Source organism: Cyrtonyx montezumae, unplaced genomic scaffold (assembly GCF_038088225.1).
Source record: "Cyrtonyx montezumae isolate F1298 unplaced genomic scaffold, pur_monq_1.0 scaffold_3, whole genome shotgun sequence".
Classification (NCBI taxonomy): Eukaryota; Metazoa; Chordata; class Aves; order Galliformes; family Odontophoridae; genus Cyrtonyx; species Cyrtonyx montezumae.
The window spans coordinates 58,156,906-58,177,711 of NW_027072034.1; the positions used below are offsets into that span (position 1 = coordinate 58,156,906).

Below are 20,806 nucleotides of genomic sequence, written 5' to 3' on the forward strand. Positions count from 1 at the left end.
TTGTAGATTTCCTTCGGGGCTGGAGATACCATTGGTGGATGAGTCCCGGACCCACTGAAATTGAAGGAATTAACCCTCCCCTGACACAGCTCCATGCCGTTCCCTCGGGCCCTGTCGCTGTCACACAGAGCAGAGCTCAGCGCTGCCCCTCCGCTCCCTGGGAGAGCTGCAGCCGCCATCAGGCCTCCCCTCAGCTCCTCTGCTCTGTGCTCAGCACACCCAGGGGCCTCAGCTGCTCCTCACACCCCCCGCCCTCATGCCCTGCACCATCTTTGCAAGCCCTCCTTTGGTCGCTCTCTTTATGTCCTTTTTGTACTGCGCCACCCAGAGCTACTGCACACAGTACTCGAAGCTACAGCAGTGCAGATTGGGATGACAAGCTGGACAATCAACTAGCTGTTAAACTCCAGATATTTCTCTGCTTCAGACTTTTTCTTTCGCTTTTGCTTTTTCGACAGCCTTTCCCATTTCCTATTTCACAAGGCGTCGCCTTCTTAAAGCGGCCGAGGAGGGCGCCCCCACAGCAGCGCCACCGCGGCTGCGCGCGAGAAAGCCCGCCCGCGCTGCGCCGAGCCCGACCGTTAGTCCCGCTCCCCGCCGCCAGGAAGCGGGCGGGGCGGGAAGCGGAGTCACGAGCCGAGGGATGACGCCGCCGAGCCCCGGATGTTGGTGGCGCCCGCCACCCTCAGCCCCGCGGGCGGAAGGGGCTGACTGCGGTGGGCGTCCTCCCGCCGGGGCCGCCCCGGTCCCGTGAGGGCGCGATGGGTACCGCGCTGGACATCAAGATCAAGCGGGCCAACAAGGTGTACCGCTGCGGGGTGAGTGCTGCTGCTCGGACCTCATGGGACGCGGTACCCTGTTAGATACAGTCTTTAGGCAAGGCCGGTTTCAGCGATTGACTTCTCGTTCTTTTTTACTGGTTTCGTAATACTTTTACACTGATGTAGTTGCATGAGGCGAAGTGATTTTGTGTCATTCAACTTTGGCAGCTACTTGAAAAAATGCAGTGGCTTTTGCAGTCTCTGTTTTCATTCCGTTCGAGAGCAGTTGGCTTTGCTGCTTTACAACCACCTGAGAGGAGGATGCGGTGAGGTGAGGTCGGCCTTTGCTCCCAGCACGAGCAGTGAGGCAGTGGCACAGGCTGCACAGGGAGGTGGTGCAGTCACTGCCCCGGAGGTGTTCAAGAGCCGTGTGGATGTGGCACTGAGGGACGTGGTCAGTGGGCATGGTGAGGCTGGACTCAGTGATCTTAGAGGTCTTTATCAACCATAATAGTTCTACAATTTCATTTTCATTCCTTTTTCATTCACTTCAACAGCGACTGGTAAAAAAACAAATCAATCGTCTTGTGTTTTTGAGGCATGCTTTCAACACTTCTAGGAGTAAAGTATTGTTTAAGCAGAGATATTCAGGTCATTTTTTCTCCTTTTTTTTTTTTTTTTTTTTCCTCATGGAGCCCAGCCACAGGCTGGTATTACATCTGAAACCCTATTTACACTACATCTGTCCCCCTACAATAGCAGTTTGGCTCCTACAGTGTCTAAGCATATTTCAGCTTACTGAATGCTTTTAATGCTGGGAAACCATGTTAAACAGATTTAAATAGAAGGCTATGGAACATCTGCTCTGCAGTTGTCGAATCGTGGAGACAGCAGCATCCATAAAGCTGAGCTGTCGTTCCGTAAACAACACATCCCTTTGGGTGTGATGTTTTGGTGGTAAATGCTCTTCTCTGTTTTTCACCTTCTCATCTTTTTGCTGATGCATGTTATTGTGCTGCTGTTTCTTTTCTGTTTCTCTGCTTGACTTGCTTTTGTATCATTATAAACAGAACTGATTTTCTTAGGACAAGAAAAAGGGATATTTCTTCTGTCTTCAAAATGAAATTTTTTACCATTAGTTGGTCTGTGTGGTGTTTTTACAGTCACTCAAACTCCACGTGAGGAGGTTTATAGTTTTACTTCATTAATAAGATCTGAAATTCTGAGCTTCGAGTGATGTGAAACAACAGTGAGCTGGGTGCTAGGAGCACAGTATTATTTTTTGCTGGTAATTTCCTAGGCATAGGAAGGCATTACAGATCTTTCCTTAATTAGGTAGGCATGGAATACGTGCAGCTTTGGAGTTTTTTTTTTTTGGTTTTTTTTTTTTTAGAAATGTACTGATTGTTGTATGCTGTGCTGACATCAGCTGTGCTAATAATTCCTTCAGTCTATGACAACTTTCATCTCAAGAAATGCTTTCGTCAGTGGTACTCAAAAATGAGAGGGTTCCTGTAGTAAAAATCATAGCTCATCCCATTACAGATGTCTTATTTATCTGAAGGCAGTGGGGATACTGGGGCTTGAACTGATCTTTCATTTTCCAAACTCATTTAAAACTGGAGATGAGAGAAGTTGGTCACAGTCACAGTGTTGTTCAGGTTGGAAGGGACCTCTGGAGATCATCAAGTCTGGTGACGTTCAAACTGTGCAGTGGTTAGGCCTTTTTGGAGATAATACACAAAGCTTTCAAAGTCATAATATGCCTGAAACCATGATTAATCCAGCATAACTTCTCAGTGCAATTCACTTTCACAGCCACTCAGTGTCTGCTGCCATTCTTGCATTGATAGTGTTGGCCAGAGAGCCAGAAGAAGGAAATAGGTGGTATTTGGACAGTGACTTAAATATATGTACAAATGAAATCTGTTGGATCAGATATCCCTTTTTGTTTTTTTGATGAATGGCTTCTCAAATAGAGTGTAGTACAGTGCATGTAATGATTAGAATCAGGATGAACTGGTACTGGATGTGGAAGAAAAGGTGACTGTAGAGAGATGCCCTAAGTTTCCAATCTAGTAAGTTTTATAAGATAGCTTTGCTTAAAGTATAATGTTTGTCTGTGTAGGTAAATGTTTCTGTGCATAATTAAGCAGATGGATAGTTAAGGAACTTTTAATGTTCCTGATGTTTGTTTTTGAGTGCATTATAAAAGCCTTTTTATTTTTACTTATTTTTAGCAGACTGCTTTAAAGATGGTCTGCACGCCCAAGTATATATGAAGCATTTGCTCAGAGAGTTGATACGTAGTATTCTGGTCTGTTTAATTTAATACATGCAACTTGGTGCTTTTATAACTTCTGCTGAGGGTTGTTTTGGCTTTAACACCCATCTAAATGGTATAGGCACGTGATAGCATAGTTACCTTTTCTATCATCTCCTGACATCAGTTATGATTTCAACATGAAGCCTTTGAAAGTATGTGATGTAGTTGAGCCCGTAGGTTTTCCCTACATCATGCAGGAATCAATGAAGTTGTGCCCAACATGATCTCTTTCTTATATTAAGAAGCAATGGGTGGCCTATGGAATGGAGATTGCATGTAGTGGAACAGCTCCAACAGAGCAGGGAATTGGACAAAGCAGATAAAGCTGTGTGGATAAGGAGAAGTCTGAGGAATCTCAACCTGTGTTTCTAGGTCCTGATAACCCAAAGAAGTGGTAATGGCAGTGCTGCTGATTCTTCTATTCAAGCTCTGGTTTTGTATTTTGTGAGAATGCATGAAATATTTGAGAATTTTTCAGCAGTCAGCATCTTTGGATCTGTGGAGTACATGCCATCCAGCATCTGTCAGTCTCCTGAAAGCAATTTGCTATGGTTCTGTATTACCTCCAAGATGGAAAGGGTTGGAGGAAATCAATATGAGAGAGACCCATATTTAACAAGTTCAGAGGTTCTCATGGTAGAGAGGCCCTGAAGGTGTGGGAGTTTATATTAAAAAACTTCTAGGGAGAAATATTTTAAGATAAGTAAGTTTGTTAACTAGAATGTTTTTGCACAACTCTCTTATATTCATGTTAGGGGAAAATATTGTTCAAACTCGTAGCAGAAGGCTGGTGAGAGAAGAACGTGTGTGTCCGAAGTAAATAGCTGGCCAGGAAAATTAATAACATCTGAGTAGATTCTCATTTTTTGCTTTTTATAAGGTTAGAGTGGTATGTGTGGTTTTCTGTAGGCTTTCTCCATAAGGCCAATACCTCTAAATTTCTCCTTGGTTCTGGAAGAGCCATGTCATTCAGACTTCAAATTACAGTTCCCTGCTGTCTTGGATTGGGTCAGGTTACTTTTCATCCTAGTACAGTGACCTTGGTTATATTAAATCCAGTTGAATTCAAGCAATTTTTGTCATTACAAAACAATCTTTCTTGCCAAGTTGAAATCTCTCCTCCTCCTATTTTTTTTTAATTTTGTGCAAGACAGTATCTTGGCAGTAACTTTATTTTTAATTCCTCTTTTCTTCTATGTTAATTATTTTTTTTTAACTGGGAAAAAGCAGACATAACATTTATAAAGTAATTGTGCATGATACACATCATCGATTGTGTTCCTGCTTTAAAGAATAAAAACTTGCTGTGATAATGGGTAAGCCGTTTCTGTATTCATTGTTTATGATCATTGGAAACTGGAGCAACTAAGCAAACAAAGATCTTTATTTTCTTTCCATAGTTCAATTTGAGAAAGCTTGGTTTAAACAAGTGTCTTTAAACTGGGGATAAAAAAAACAACAGCACTTCCTGGAGCAAAAAGAGTAATAGGATTGTTAGGGAGCAAGAGAGAACCGGTAGCAGATTTAAGAATAAAAAGATAATAAAATAGATCCTAATAGCCAGTTCTGTTATATATAACAGAAAGCCTTATGTATAAGGCTTACTACAGCAACTAGGAACAGAAGGTCAGTGTTCAGGAGACTTCCCCTCCCCCCCCTTTCTTTTTTTTTTAATTGAATAGAGAATTCCAAGCCATTGAGGCTAATTTAACAAACTTTGGAATGCCAGAAGAATGAGAGGGGACAGGCACAACTAATGATGGGTTTTATTTAGCAAACCTAACAGGATGACTGGAATATCTGTGGTAGTTAGCCCAAAACGGATTTGTAGGCTGAAAAGGCTGAAAAATGCAGCATACAAAGAAGAATACCATAATTAATGTCAACAAAAGACTTCTAATGGCAAGCAACTCCAAAATATACTTAAGTTAGAATTTGCCTGCATGGAAACTTCTTATTGTTTCTGACAAAGCAAACTGCTTGGTAAAACTAAACATTGAGGTTGAAACATCTGATGCCCAGTTAGTTGGATGTAGAAGGGTTTTACTATTAAATGTAGTTTCTTTCTCTGTAAAGAATCAGAAGAATGTGTAGTTAGGATCTGCAGGTGGATTGGTTGGGTAGAATAATAGACATGGCAGAAAATGATGAAGAATATTTAGTAAATGTGATTTAAGTGAACTTAATGGGAAGTCTAAAACTGCCAAATGCATGTCCTTAGTCCTAAAATTAAATGCTTGTAATGTGAAAAGAGGAACTCCAGACCAAAGTGGCATGTTGGTAGTCAACAGACCATATACTTCCATTCTACCAAACCAGTGACAAACTTGATTCATAGAGTTATGGAGATAAGGAGGCTAAGGGGAGACCTTATTGCTCTCTTCCAATATCTGAAAGTGCTTATAGTGAGAGCGGGGTTGGTCTCTTCTCACTGGTGACAGGAAGAGGGGAAGTGGCCCTAAGTTGCATCAGGGTAGGTTTAGGTTGGATATCAGGAAACACTTCTCTGCAGAAAGAGTTGTTAGGCACTGGAATAGTCTTCCCAGGGAGGTGGTTGAGTCATCATCCCTGACTGTGTTTAAATACCCTTTTGCTGTGGTGCTCAGGGACATGATTTAGCAGAGGGTTATTAGGGTAGTGTGGTTAGGTCACGGTTGGACTCAGTGATCTGTGAGGTCTTTTCCAATCTGAGTGATTCTGTGATTCTTTGTGTTATGTGCTATTTCTTATTGAACAAAGGTCATCCCTAATTGTCCTCAGCCAAACTCAGATAACTCTGCTCAAGAACTGCGGAAACAAGGGATAATGCTGTTGAATTAGATGAAGCAGATGTTCATTGAACTTGTGACTTTCCTGTCAGTTTCATGTGCCTGTTTGAAAGGTGAGGATCTGACAAGAGGAGACTAAAGAGCTTATTTGGGGATCATTAACTTGGGATGGTCTTCTCACAAGAATGTTTTGTTCCAGTGTAGCATGTGCTATTCTGTCTGCTTCACATAATGTAGTGTCCTCTCTGTGGATAGTTACTCCTGTTAGGAGAATATTTATTTGAAAAGTGCATTAGCATTATTCCATTTTAGTTTTGTTGTCACATGGTGAAGCCATGAGGAGTTCCTAGTTAAGTGTGAAGGCAGGAAGTGAACAAAAGCAACAGATAGTGTTACTCCATTGTAATAAGTGGGGATTCATTCCAGTGGTGACTTACTCAACACCTTTATAAAATCATGAAGGTTGGAAAAGACCTGGTAAGATCGTGTAGCTCAACAGTCAGCTTGCCCCTACTGTGCCCACTGACCACGTCCCTCAGTGCCACATCCACACGGTTCTTGAACACCTCTGGGGACGGTGACTGCACCACCTCCCTGGGCAGCCTTTGCCACTGCCTCAATGCTCTTGCTGAGAAGAAATGGTTCCTAATACCCAAGCTGAGCCTCCTCTGGCACAGCTTGAGGCCATTCCCTCTCATCCTATCGCTGTTACCTGGGAGAAGAAGCCAACCCCAGCTTGCTACAACCTCCTCTCAGGTAGGTGTAGAAAACGATAAGGCTTAAGTAAAGATAAATGAATCCCTTTTGATATGAAGGCAGTACTAATCAGTCTAGTGATGCCAAGTAACTTTTTCAAATGTTCTGTGTTTGGTTTTGCAACACTGAAAAGCTTTCTCATAAATGCTGTGCTGATTCTAAGTATTTTACCAACTTGATACATTTATGTTCTTTGTTTTGTACTTCTTGGAAGGACAAGTATACTGAAAGCTGTGTACTTAAAGAGGACACGAAAAAGAACAAAGTAGCTCTTAAGAAAAGGCTTAGCAGATTTTCCCACCATTGTAAAATGGAAATAGAACTTGTTTGAATATGAACAGTTTATCTAAACATTAAAGCATCTCTTTTGTGATGCTGTCTTCTCCCCTAACAAGTGACTTCTTTAAGTTGCTTGTTAAAAAGAGATTTCAAGGTTTTTGTTTAAATTTCTTTTTATTTCTTAGGAGATACTTACTGTTTAAAGAAAAAAAATCATATCTAATTTTAAGCCATTGTTCTCCCTTCTGCCCTAAATACATGCAACCTTCTTGTGTGAACCTGTGTAGGTGATAGCTCTGTAATAGGTTATTGCTGTATGATAGGAGTCAGTTCTCATTTACTGATGTGCTTCGTATGTTCAGCATTGTCCTTGCTTCTTATAGTTCAGCAGTACTCATTTTTCAAAGCAATAACCTAATTGCTGGTACTAATTAAAGCCTGTTTGTAAAGCAGTATAGTATGTAGGTCAGCTTTTCTTCATCATCTTTTTGTGATTGTGCCTTCCATTCCTGGAGTTTCCCAGTTGCTGCAGGTCCTCTTCTCAGATTTGCAGCATGTCAGCCTTCACTGTGATGCTTGATGTTCTGCTGCTGCCCTGTTCTGCTTTAAAGTGCCTGACCTATTTTCTATATTGCCATGGTGTAGCACTAGTGAAGACAAAAGCCTGGCAGCATTCAAGTAGTGTCTGTCAGATGTACAGAGCTGGACTGGTTCGAACTGGTTGAGCGTGGAGTGGGCATCTGAGTTACTGTTTGAATCTGTAGTTCAGTGTATATCTGGTAACTGGCGAAGGCACAGAGCTTCACTACTGAGCAGAAGAGAAGGTTAGTCCTGAGAAACCTCCAGATTTTCAAATCACTTGCTGCTGTTTCCAGACATGTATGAGTATCTGGCGTGGAATACTGGATTGGAGTGGATTCTCTGTTGTAGGACAGGGGAAGGATAAATGACGGGGTATGTAAAATGGAATGTGTTATGTTGTCTTGGCAGTTAATCCTTTTTCAGTGTTAGACCTTCTGATTTGGTACTTAAAAGCTGCAGTGTTCTTGTGTAGATGCATCCTTAGTGGCATAAGTGACCTTTCTCAGCTCACACATCTTATCCTTAGATTCAGATGTGCACTCAAAGCTGTTTCCCATGTAGCAGGTCATTGGTTTGTTTAGCATAACATCTATGATATGAAGTGTTGGGTTTTGGGTTTTTTTTTGGTTGTTGGTGGGTTTTGTTTATATTAATTTGCTCTGTACAGCTTTTGAGATAACCTTATCTTCAGCTCATCTTTCATGGCTATGCTCTCTCTCCCATTCCCTGTGGCTGACCATCCCGCTTTTGGTACTTACATTTCTCCTGGGATTTGGAATTGGAATTAAACTGTTAACAACTGAACTGATGGCTGTTTGTGAGGATATTTTTCATTTGCTGGGAGAGGAAAATCTCAAAGTGTTGGAACGCAATTGAAACTTGGGATAGTACTTCTGTGAGAAGGAGGAGAACACTTTTAAAGAAACCGAACTAGAAGTATGACAGTCTGTTCCTCACATTATTTCATTATCAGTATTTGTCACTTCTGACAAGGCTAGACTGTACTTGGGGAACAGCTTTATTAAGTTGCTGGAAAATCAGGTAGCACATTGGCTGAGTAACAGCAGGAGAAGGAATTGCTTTAAACAATTGTTTACATGTTGTCTTTTCTCCTATTAGGAAATTCTTTCTGGAGTTGTGGTTATAACAAGTAAGGACACGGTCCAGCACCAAGGCATCTCATTGACAATGGAAGGATCTGTAAATCTGCAGCTTAGTGCCAAAAGTGTGGGTGTGTTTGAAGCTTTCTATAATTCTGTCAAGGTAAGAACCTGTGCAAGTTGATATTTTCAGCATGAAACTTTTCTCTTTTTCTCTTTTCTTAGACTTTTCCTTAATGGCTCTCAGGAAGTTACAGTATTTCATGGTATGTGACTGATAGCAGAGAAACTTGGAGAGTTACCTTTAGGGCAGAAACACAGTTAAAATAAATACTTAAGGTTACTGGAGGATGCATTGGGGGCACATTCTGTGGTGAGAAAGTTTAATTGGACTTTTGTGCCAGATCAGTTGTTGCACCAATAGTTTCCGCAGAGGCCATTGAGGTTGTGCGCTGTGGGGCATGATGCAGGCTCCTCTGTGCAGTATGACACAGCAGGCTGAGTGCAGAATCCTGGAAGGCCTCTACTGCTCTCCAGGTTTGGAGGTGTGAGGTCTGGAATCTAGCAGGGCGAGTTATCTAGGGCTGCACACAAATGTGGCTCTGTTGATTGAGGGCAAGGTTGCCTGTGTCTAGAGCCAGTGTAGCTGTGTTTGTGGAACAGTTTGCTGAAGTTAGCAAAGTTAACTTAAGTTAACTTAAGCAGTTACCTTAAGTGTAGGGTCTTTTAAAGTCTTAATTTGTATCATAGTTAATTCGTGTACAGCATGAGTAATCTGTCCATGAATGATAGAGAAAAGCAGAAGAAGCAATAGGATTTTCTTATTTCAGACTACTAGAAGAAAAAAATAGAAGCAAAATTGTAGAGAAGTGTAATCTTCAAGCAAAGCTGCAGTGAGCGTGCTTCTTTATAGTCATCTTATACCCTTTTCCTAGTGAACTCAGCATTTATTGATTAGCTTCCTTCTAAGTGAGTAATGAACACTTTATTATGAGCTGGAGAAAAAAAAAGTTCCCTTTATGATGATCCCTAAGATGGGCTGAGATCATTTAATCCTTTCTCTTCATCCAGCACTGCTACTGCTGCTTTGTTTCTGCTCATTCTGGTTGATTTAATTTATTAGATTAGTAGATCAGGAGAGGGCAAGTTTATTTTTGATAGATCACTTTAATTGATTTGAATTGAATTACCTTACTCATAGGTCAGATGAATGTCTAGTTTGGCACAAGAGAAAGTAATGCCACATGGAGAAGCAAATGAGGCTGCTTCTTTTAGCACGAGTGAACGGTTAGCTTGGTTCAGTCATTTGTCTTTCTCATGTTAAAAGCACAGGCTGGAATAAACCTAAATAGAGAAGGTTTAGCTTTATCTCATTAAATGTCAGAACAATAATTCTCTTTCAGTTCTTGCAGTTTTTATACTCAACTAGTACATGGAAGTAATAGAATGGTAAGATAATGAGGGATTGCATCTCTTATCAATGAGACGCTGAAGCAACTTTAACTGTTTGCAAGAAACTGAAATCTTGAATGAAAATAAGATGCTAATGGTTATGCTATGCTGGATATTCAGTCTGCTTCCCTATCACACTCTAGTCCTGCTGCTTTTGCTGTGTTCCATTTGTGTTTATGTATGCATATTGATGTGCATACTGATGATTATCAGGCTTTCTCAGTCCAAAGCAAGATTTTAGTAACCATAATTCCAGAGATAAATCAGCCCTTAAGAGAAACCTTCAGGGTAAGAAGCGGTGGGTGAGCGGGCAGCAGGGTCGTGGGGAACGGCTGCCTGCTGAACTGGCACGTGCACTTGTTCATTTCTGCAGCTAACACTATGGGTCATCACTTGGAAAAAGGAACTTTACTTTCCAAGTTGTTTGAGACTTTGCTGTTCAGTTCTCTGAATATGCTTAGTCATTACTCTGATAGAAGTGTTAAATAGATCATACGTCACTTTTCTGATCAAAATGTGAGTATTTCCATTCCTTGTAAGACTGGAGAACTGCATATGAGGAGAAAATATCTGCATTTTTGAAATTTCATAAAGCCTGTTAGAATTCAGTGATGTTGTTGGCTCTTTTGGAATGATGCAACTGTCGCTGTGGTTCAGACTAAATCTTCATATTTATTTTTGCAGCCTATTCAAATTATTAATAGCACTATTGAAATGGTAAAACCAGGGAAGCTTCCCAGTGGCAAGACAGAAATTCCTTTTGAATTTCCATTGCACGTGAAGGGCAACAAAGTTCTGTATGAGACGTATCATGGTGTCTTTGTTAATATTCAGGTAAGAGAGTCCTACCTGTAAAGAAAATCTGAGCTTTTGTTACCTGCTGTATCTCTTCTTCCATGGAAACAGAGGATAAAGTTTTCTGTCATAGTGTCTTTTAAATATATTTGTTTAGAGATCCTTCTTTTCAAACCAAAGCATGGTGAGAAGCAATAGTCATCAGTCCTAATTGAATGTCATTTGGGTGCTCAAGTCATACAAGAGCGTTACTGTGTCAGTGAATTAGTTCCTGTTATATAAAGTGGGAGACCATCTGAAAATAGTGATGGCCCTGTAAGCACAAAAATTAGCTTTTGTTTAGGGCATGTGAAATTGTCTACCTTGTAACTCTTTCCCTTTCCACTGCTTCATTAGTATATGCATAGTATAGTAATCTGCTGTAAATGATGCCTTAAATATTAAAATCAACAATGTTCTGCACACACACACACACACACACACACACATATGTATATATATATACACACGCATATAAAGGACTGAAAGTAAACAGATGGAGGAAGTCTTAAATTCTTAAGTCTCTCTTCTTTCTCTTTGTCACCCCATTCTCACCAGTATACCTTGCGCTGTGATATGCGACGTTCTCTGCTGGCAAAAGACCTAACTAAGACCTGTGAATTCATTGTCCACTCCCTGGCAAGTGCAGTTTCTATTAACTATACAGAGTGAGAGGAGGTTGGTTGTGTGCGTTTCTTGTTGGATCTGATTTGGTTTATTTTTTTATTTTATTTTTCATTTTAATTGAAGTTTGGAGGTAAGGTTAGAAGACCAAGTAAAACAGTAAGTAATACTATATGTGGTATGTATAACTAAAGGATGGACATAAAAACAAAAGTATCCAGAAGAGCTAACGTGTCAGGTTTTCCTGGTAAGAGTAACACACTTTTTGTTGTGGTTTTTTTTTATTTTTAAAGAAGAGTTATAAATAGGATTTGCATTGCATTTATTCTGTTATTTAATTTTTAAAACTGAAACAATAGTGTGGTTAGATAAATATTATGTGTTTTTCAGGTTATTTGAACGTTTCCTATCCCAAGGTTCCAGGCACCCACAAAGCCTGCCCTAGAAAAGGGAGTTTGTTAGTTGAGAGGCAGCACATAATTTCTGTTTCCTAGATGACTAATAGTGACTTACAGCCCCAAGCCCAAATATCAAAGTTAGGACTGCATCAAATTGGAAGGAAGAAACTTTTCAGCTTAAATCACCTTTATTATGTAAGCCGTGGTTGGCAGTGTGCTGGATATCCAGGTTAATAACCACGCTCTCCAGTCAGCGACATGGAGACGGTCTTCTGTATCGTTCTGGGATGAGGTTTGACTGTCTCACAATAAATGGCTTATTATTATTTTGAAGTTCCTATTATTATATATTATTTTATATTATATTATATATTTATTATTATTTTGAAGTTCCTACATATTATTTTGAAGTTCCTATATCAGATTGCTTTCCTCATTTTAGTTTATATTGCCTAATACACACATTCAGAGCATGTGCCATCAGTACAGATTGTGAAGGCCTAACCAAATACCTCTTTCCTCGCAGAACTTACTAGAACATACTGTTTTGTATCATTCCTTTCAAGTTTTTAATAGAGCAATTAAAATGTTAGACTCTGTCTTATGGTGTAATATGGTGGAAATGTGCTCTTTTCATTCTGTACTATCACAGATTTAGCAAGCTGCTAAAAGGAGGTCTTCTGTTGGCAGAACCTTATTATTTTCCAAAATGTATTATGCTACTTTCTATTAGTCCATCATTATAATATAAGTAAGCCACAGTTGTCAAAATAGGGAACAAATTATATTGTGCAGTTTCTTGATTTTATTTCATGTTCCCACTATGGCACTTCTTAGAACACAAGTCAATAAATCATGATGAATCTTCCTGTTGGGTTGAATTAATGAGGTTTTACTGAACATATAATTCTCACTGTCAGTGCTCGATGTACCATTTCCCTTAGCCTTATTCTTTGCCAGAATTTGTCATTTGTGGGAGAATACAGTCAGTCTTTTGCTATTATCTTCCATCTTGCAGCTGGGCAGCAGAAGCTGTTTTGAATTCTTAGGTAGTGAGAGTAAGTCCTAATGTTGAGTTCAAGTTAAGGCCATTGGCATAGTAGTGCTCTGCCAACTCCCAGTCACACACAATTGGGTCTGTCCTAATTGATGCTGCGTCGATCACTTGTTCTAAATATGTAGGGAAAAGAGTGTATCTCTCTTGAGATGAGAATGGGGAGAGATCATGGTGAATGGTAAATTACTCTTGCCTTCCTGATTCAAAGCACGGACCACACCTCAGCTGAGCTCAGGGCCCAGCCAGACATCTATGTGAAGGCTAACTTCTTGGTTTTGTGATAAGTGATGTAAATAAGTACTGAAGAACTACAAGAATGTGCCCCTAAAATTGTTTCTCCCAGGTGGAAAGTTAACCTGTACCACGTTTTACTTTAGTTAAATTAGCTGAGATTCCATGCCTGTTAAATCAAAGCCAGATCAGATTCCCTCAGCTGAGGATCTCCTTTTGATATGAGGATGGCTTCAGAGACCTCTGAGCTGTTCCTGAAAGGGCAGTAGAAAGAGTTCAAAGAGCTCAGAGAGCAAGAGGGAGGGAAAGTGCTTTAAATGTAGAAATAAACCTGCTCCTATACTCCAGATAATTTAGCCATTTCTTCCCTGCCCAAATTTACAAAGTACCGATAACTTAAGGAAACATTAGGCATGGTATACAAAAAGTAACTATTTGTAAATACAGAAATACGAAGTTGATCTTTTTTTCTATGGCATTCAGTATGTTTCAAAAGATTGGTGATGTTCTGTTCCTTTTTCTGGGACATTGACAGTAATCAAACGCTTGGTTTATTTGTTTGTTTTTCAGTGGAACTTAGGCCAGAAACTTACAAATGGAGACTGTGTTGTGGTTTATTGCAATAGCAAGAACAAAGTAACCAACACTTGACAGTTTTGTTTCTGTAATTCAGATTTGTAGTACAGTGTTTAGACAATATCGTGATATTACTTGATAACAAATGCAGGAAACATTAGGTCTTTTATTACACAGATACATACTTTCAGTATGCAGACAGTCCTGAAAATTAACACAGCCAATTGTTATTTGATTTTAGTATTCAGAGTGTGTTTGTGTGCTGCTGATCAGTTACAGCTTAACTGTTTCATTACCCTGTAGTCACAGAAGGGGAAACTGACGCCCAGCCCAGTCGACTTCACAATTACTCCTGAAACTCTGCAGAATGTTAAAGAGGTAAGCTGTTTGGGTTTTATTTGTTTACATTTAATTTAATGCTTGTGTGGTGCTGAATGAGGACAAGAAAAGAATGAATAAATGCTTTGTTGCACATAATTGCTTTTTTTTCTTTTTTTCTCCTCTACCTCCTGTTTTTATTTGGTAAGGTGATGCTGCCTGTTTTCTTCTGGTAGAGGCGATTACAATTGTTTGTTTCTTTTCCCTCCATCTTCTTAGAGAGCCTCACTTCCAAAATTTCTCATCAGAGGCCATCTCAGTTCTACAAACTGTGTCATTACGCAGCCACTAACAGGGGAGCTGGTAGTGGAGAGTGCAGAAGCTGCAGTCAAAAGTATTGAGCTGCAGTTAGTACGTGTGGAAACCTGTGGTAAGTTTCTCTATAGGTAGAACACATATATGCTGCAGTAATTATTGCTTAGACGTTCAACATGCAAGACTGTCAGAAGCCATACAACTAAAAAGACTGGCAACAAATAAATTTGTGTTTCATGTGGGACAGTTCAATCATTAATTTAAATTAAATCTCTCATTCTGAATTTTGGAGCACTAATACAAAAATTCACTAATCAAAGGGTGAAGGGCCTTGCCCCACATTCCCTTCCCTGCTCCCTCTCCCAGAAAATCTTCCTATTTGAATTTTGGCTACTGCTTTGCCTTTTGTTCCTCTCCCTCTGAGTTTCTTGCTTTCACCAGGGTGTGCAGAAGGTTATGCCAGAGATGCCACAGAGATACAGAATATTCAGATTGCTGATGGGGATGTCTGCCGAGGCCTACCAATTCCTATATACATGGTGTTTCCCAGGTTGTTCACTTGCCCTACCCTGGAAACAACAAACTTCAAAGTTGGTAAGTGGTCAAGATTTTAGGCTCTGCTGGCATCTTCCATTAAAAATAAGCTGCTAGTTTCACTTCAGCTTCTGGCATGTAATGGGACGAATCACTGTGCAAGAGAGAACAAGCACATCTACTTCCATGTAGAAGCTCCATGAACAGGGCTGTAGTATGCTGAATTTCGTATAGACTGAGAAGGCAGAGACGCAAGTGCTTCCAAGAAGAAATAGTTAGGATACTATTAATGAAAGTTCTAAGAGAATTACAGAGTAATCAATAAGTGTTTTTTTTTCTGCCTAAATTCTGGTGTTAGTCACCACCTGAGTAGTAGCCCAAGAATAAAAATGCAATGATCACTTCCTTCTTTCCATCACCACTTGAGAATTCCTCCTTCCATAGCACCTTTTTTTGTTCTCCTGCTGCACAGACTTGGAAGTGAGGCAGATTGTATCTCAGTTCACTTTCCTGATTTACACAGGCCACTTCCTCCTAACCGTATCCAAACTCTACCATTTTAATTAACAAACATCTGAATTTTAGGATATTTCTCATTTGTTCCAATAAGTACTTCAGAAGGCTCGCAAGGAATGGCCCAAGGTCTCAGATGCCTCTGATTTGGTTCTGTCTCGAGTCCCTTGTTCATCCCTGTATGACTTGGCCATAGAAACGGCTTGGGAGAGTCCTGTGATGTGATGCACCTGTGAGAGCAGGCACTGTGCTCTGTTTTGTCTGTTACAGTTCAGTTGAATGGATTAATTAATGAAACTTTTTTTTTTCTTTCCCCCTTCCTGTAGAGTTTGAAGTGAACATTGTTGTCCTTCTGCACGATGATCATCTCATCACAGAGAACTTCCCACTGAAGCTCTGCAGGATGTAAACAGCCACAGGAAGAATCGCTTAAGGATTCACAGAAAGATGAAATCATTCAGAGACAAAATGAGATTTTATCTTATCTTGTGGTTTTGTTTTTTTTTTAAGTGAAAACTCATCACTTCCTTCTTCCTGATGGTTATTCTGGGGCTTTCAGTCTACAATTCTTCCCAAAACCTGTGCCTCTCTTACAACAGCCTTTGTGGATTAACTATCCTGAGAGCTCTGTCAAGTGTCTTTCTGATTTCAGCAGCCAGATTTTCTGCATGTTTTTTCTCAGCCAAATAGTGAATGATTTGTTTTGCATATTTTTACAAGTTATAGAAATATGCAAATTAAGTTTTTTCTGATTAATTCATAATGTAGCACTTTTTCTAAAGTCCTTTAAAGCCCTCTTACACTGAGTCAGTCCCGTTATATATGGTGTATGTATATATTTGAGAAGGGGACAAGACTGGGGTATATAATACTGAACAGTAACTGAGAAAGTGTAATAAATGGTGCTGCTGCAATGCACAGTGTCACCAGGATGAATCCTGCTTGATGACTGAACTAACAGATGTGAAATGAGCAATGATGTGAAATAACATGAAGTCTGTTCTGCTCAAATTAGGAATGAGTCTGCCTGGAAGGAGTGCTTAGAAATGAAGTTACTGCTTCACGTGTAACTTCTCCCAAGATATTCCCCGGGGGGAAAAAAAAAAAGCCCTTGCTTTACCTTTGCTATTTGTGTAAAACAGTGCTAAGAAAGATCAGCCAAAATTTTTAGCTTTAAACTGTTTCTTATTCTAGGCACTTTAACATAGTTCCTCTTCACTAGACTTGTACAGCTCAGCTCTGATGTGAAAAAGGAATGGCTGACATGACAAACAGCAGCACTGCACTGTTGCATACCCATCTGTTCAGAGTGCGGACTACGCCAAGCACTGGAGGAAGTGCCTAAAATACTTCTATGCTGTGGCACCTTGTGCTCGTAGAAGACTATTACTCCTGATGTGAGCAACCATTCCAAGGGAGATAGGCTGTTCACTGCTTAAACAGGTGTGTTATTGTTGCCACTTGATCAATACAGAAGTACAGCTTGATTTCTGGGAAACGAGCTCCCGTTCCTAGGCTGGAGACTTTAAGTCTACAGGAGTGCCACCTGCTGCTCAAACAGCATCATTTCACACATTCCAAAGTTGTATGAAAAAAAGGTTTTGCATTCGTCCTGCCCCGACCATTGTGTCTGCAGCAGTTGAACCCCTGTAACTGCAGTCTGCCAGGTTGTAGCATGTTGTTCCTCAGCTACTGCTGGGTTAAGAATGGTTTGGGAATCCAGGAGAGACAGCTGCTACAGAGTAAGCACTCCTGTTGCTCTCTGATTTTCTTGCTCTCTAAAAGGCAGCTCTGAGAGAAAGCCAAGGATTAATGTGAGACTCTCTACACTAAACTGCCCACAACTGGGAGCTGAATTAGAAACTGGGTGCTTCTTGCTGGTGGATACTTCCATGATTGTGGAGCATGTCCCCAATCTCTCCACATACAAAGTGAACAGCATCCTAACGTGATAGGAATACTCAGTCAGCACTTAGTACAGCCCTGAGTCCGGACTGCTGAACACACAGCAAGGCTGCACTGTTTTCTGTGGTCTGGAAATAAACTACCTTGAGTGCACTTGAGACACCTCACCTCCTTCAAAACAGTCTCACATAAAACCAGGCCTCATTTTTGTCTGCTTTAAGGCCTCCTTTTCAACATATGAATGATATACTTCCAGCTGTTACTAATACCTGCAGTTTTTGGGAGTTGGATAAAAGGACCAGAAATTAAAACAAACAAACAAGAAAAAGCAGCAAACAGCTGAAAGGAACCTGGGATCCTATCTGTGTTGAAAGCATAGCAGGGGCGAGGCGAGATTGGCTGGTTACGAGTGTGAATGTATTATAACACAAAAAGAAACCACCACAGTGGCTGCAGTAGTAATTTTATTTTTGACCCAAGTTGCAGTTAACATACTGACTTATCAAAGGATGCTTCGAAACTTCACCTGTGTACTTACTGACCTGGGGAAACAAATGAGCTGTTAGATTACCTAATCTGAAATAGCCGAACATGGCATGTGCCCAAGCAACAGTCAGACTCACTGCAATTTCAGTGTGTTTCCACCACACGGTGTACGTTATCTAGCCCTGGATATCTGGCTGTCTGAAACAGAACTGATCATGCAGAAGGCACTCAAGGCACACCTGGACTTTTCAAGCAGCAGGACAGCCACTCCTTCAGCTGGTGGTACTGCATACCTTGTACTGCTCATAAATTGGCACTCATGCACAGAACAAGTGCATTATATTGCTTCGCCAAGAATAAAAATCCTTTAATGCCAACGTAAACAAATCAACGAGGAGTGAAATCTGAGATGTATTTTTACATTACAGAACTGAATCATAGTATTGTAAATTGATGTGTGAGCACAGAAAGAATCACAAGAATACTTAGTGCTTCCAAATGCAGCTAAGAGGCATCATTAAAACCATCTGAATGATCAGCTCCAGATTTACATGGAAAATAGAGTTGTAACTACATGAACTATACTGATAATGATCTAAAGAAGCCTGATTTGAATCCTGTGATTGTTTATACCAGGGAAAGGTGACGATGGCTTAGTTATTCCATATCCTGCTAGTCTGTAGCTTGGCCCACCTGTATTTATTTTCAGTGTATCTGTTTTCAGTGTAGCTCTAAGGAAAATCCCCCTTTTTAGAGAAACACTTGCAGCAACAGAACCAGCTTTTGAGAAAAATAGGGGAGTTTCAATCCCTTAGCCAGAAACCCCACAAACCTTGCATGGTCTTAGCCTCTGAACTATGTGAGGTACACACACTTGGGCAGCAACCAGAAGTGCTGGGTTATGGAGTCCACTGTCTTGATTCAGTGTGTGCCATGGCAGTACCCCTGTCTTACAGCTCAGTGTTAAATACTGCATCAGTACACATAACGCTATCACTTCCACATAACCAGGGTTCTGCCTCTTCCTTGGCATCAAGATTCCATGCTGTCAGGATAATTATCTGCAGCCACTCTGCATCTTACTGCATGTCAAGTGAAACAAGGCTTAGGCATATTTATTGCGTGCAGGGAGCTCAGGAAAGTCTTCAGGTAACAGAACGTGAATGCGACAGATAGGGCAAGTACTTGAGTGTTCCTTAAGCCATTTTCTAATGCACTGCAAGGACAGGAAGATTACATTAAGAAAACAGTCTCAGCGTGGTATAAAGAGTTCAGCATGACTTTGTTAACAACTGTCCCTGACAAGAGGTTTTCCACCCCCTTCTACCGCTTGCTATGAAATCTGCAGTTAGAATACTGTTCTCCACTTCTGATGTTCTGCTCACCAACCTATTCTGCAAGTGACAAATAGAGCACTAAACAAATAGGGAAACGAGAAGGAGTCATGGATAAAAGTATTGCATTATTCCAGTATAATGTTTTGCCTCCTTACTACGTGGAGTTACACATGCAGCTCCTATCAGGTGGCAAATGCAGCTATATAGCAGTGGCCCCTTCTCTAAGGATGCTACAAACAGAAACCTGTGATTTTCTGACCAAGACTTGATTACTCTGAATTCAGAGTAAGCTTCAATTCATTCTGAGTTACTGTCTTAGTTAAGATCTAAAACTGGAAACTTTCCAAAACAGTAAGACTGCATACAGCAAGTCTTGGTGCACTAAGTATGGAAAGGAAAACCATGTCCTGCTGTTATTAACTTTGGATACTGAAGGATAAGGGGGAGGAGGCAGCTTTTAAAAAGTGGAACAACTGTGTAACCGAACAGGGAGTTTGTCAACATTTGCACTTAAGTGGTAAGAGAAAAAACTCTTACTTCTCTGTGAAAATGGTGCCCACATTCCAGCTCGCATGAGTCTCTGCTTAAATCATCATGGCATATGGTGCAAGGATCTTCACTGGAAGGCTGCAGATTTTTAAAACAAATTATTTGAACAAAAAGTTATTAGTAAGTTAGCAACAACTGTCATCAAATTCCCTACTGAAGTTTTTGCCCATGAAATGAACAAGTCCAGAGAATTCCGGAAAATAGAAAAAAAGAATCAAGAAAATTCCAAAGAATTTTCCAGTAATACTTTGATCATTTCACATCTCATAAAAAGCACACGGCAGTAACTTGAAATTCACGATGAGGTGGAAAACTTACTATAGAGTTTTTCCATTTAGATTTTGGTGTTGCTGCAGCATTCTCCCATGGCTTGAAATGTGGCTGAGATGTGTTCTGACTGGAGGTGCTTTTGTGTGCAGGCCTTGCCTTGGGTGTGCTGGAAACCTTTCCTTCTGCAGCTGCTTCTTGACTCTGAGCTCCCCGTCGCACTGAAGCAGATGATGCTGACTTCACAGGTCTCCCTGCAGAAGCTGATGCCTAGACAGGTATTGGATAAGAGCTCTGAGCAAGTTCACAGTTCAAGCTTGACAGCAAGGAGAGGTTTGTATTCTCTTTTAGACTGCCCTGCATTATTTTCACTGTCATAGAAATAGCAGCAACTACAACACACCTCATTTTGCTGGTCCAGAATGAGATCTGTCACTCTGCTTAGAATTTCAGTGGAGCTCAAACTTAATGTATTCCCACTTCTTCTTTGTACATCTTTTATGAACCTAGTAAACTCTGAACTGAAAGAAAAATGACATGATTACTGACAGGTAATACTACAGCCACTTATATTAGAAAACAAGGTAGTTCCCATGTTTGACTCATAGCAGGAGAGCCTGTAAAAAAGATCTCAGCCTCTCAAATGGACTGCAGCAAGCACCTGCTTCCTGCACCTCTCAGTAACTAGGATCCGGCTATCGTATTCGTAAAAACAAAATAATACTTCTGTTTGCTGGTGGCTCTAATTGAGAACATTAAGCCAACATGGCAGGATATCTCAGTGCACAAGGGGAGAAAACATGTTATTCTTTCTGTGAAAAAGAAGTACCTAGTAATA

The 20,806-nt window shown here is 40.5% G+C and overlaps 2 protein-coding genes across 3 annotated transcripts in view; one reads left to right on the forward strand and one right to left on the reverse strand.

The window, feature by feature from the left end:
- Window positions 1–635: 635 nt before the first annotated feature.
- Window positions 636–16,245, forward strand: VPS26C (VPS26 endosomal protein sorting factor C). Its single transcript, XM_065741693.1, has 8 exons — window positions 636–818; window positions 8,592–8,735; window positions 10,709–10,858; window positions 11,417–11,497; window positions 14,048–14,122; window positions 14,342–14,492; window positions 14,819–14,971; window positions 15,751–16,245. The coding sequence occupies exons 1-8, from the start codon at window positions 762–764 to the stop codon at window positions 15,831–15,833; spliced, it is 894 nt and encodes a 297-aa protein (XP_065597765.1). The 5' UTR covers window positions 636–761; the 3' UTR covers window positions 15,834–16,245.
- Window positions 16,246–17,986: 1,741 nt separating this feature from the next.
- TTC3 (tetratricopeptide repeat domain 3) overlaps window positions 17,987–20,806 on the reverse strand; it is a 62,155-nt gene continuing 59,335 nt past the window's right edge. For both annotated transcript variants that reach the window (XM_065741737.1, XM_065741736.1), the window contains exons 43-46: window positions 20,372–20,489; window positions 20,020–20,238; window positions 19,690–19,779; window positions 17,987–19,031 (exon numbers count right to left, since the gene is read on the reverse strand). In XM_065741737.1, the coding sequence (XP_065597809.1) occupies window positions 18,921–19,031; window positions 19,690–19,779; window positions 20,020–20,238; window positions 20,372–20,489 (538 nt within the window). In that variant the 3' untranslated portion in view covers window positions 17,987–18,920. The remainder of the gene's footprint in view (window positions 19,032–19,689; window positions 19,780–20,019; window positions 20,239–20,371; window positions 20,490–20,806) is intronic.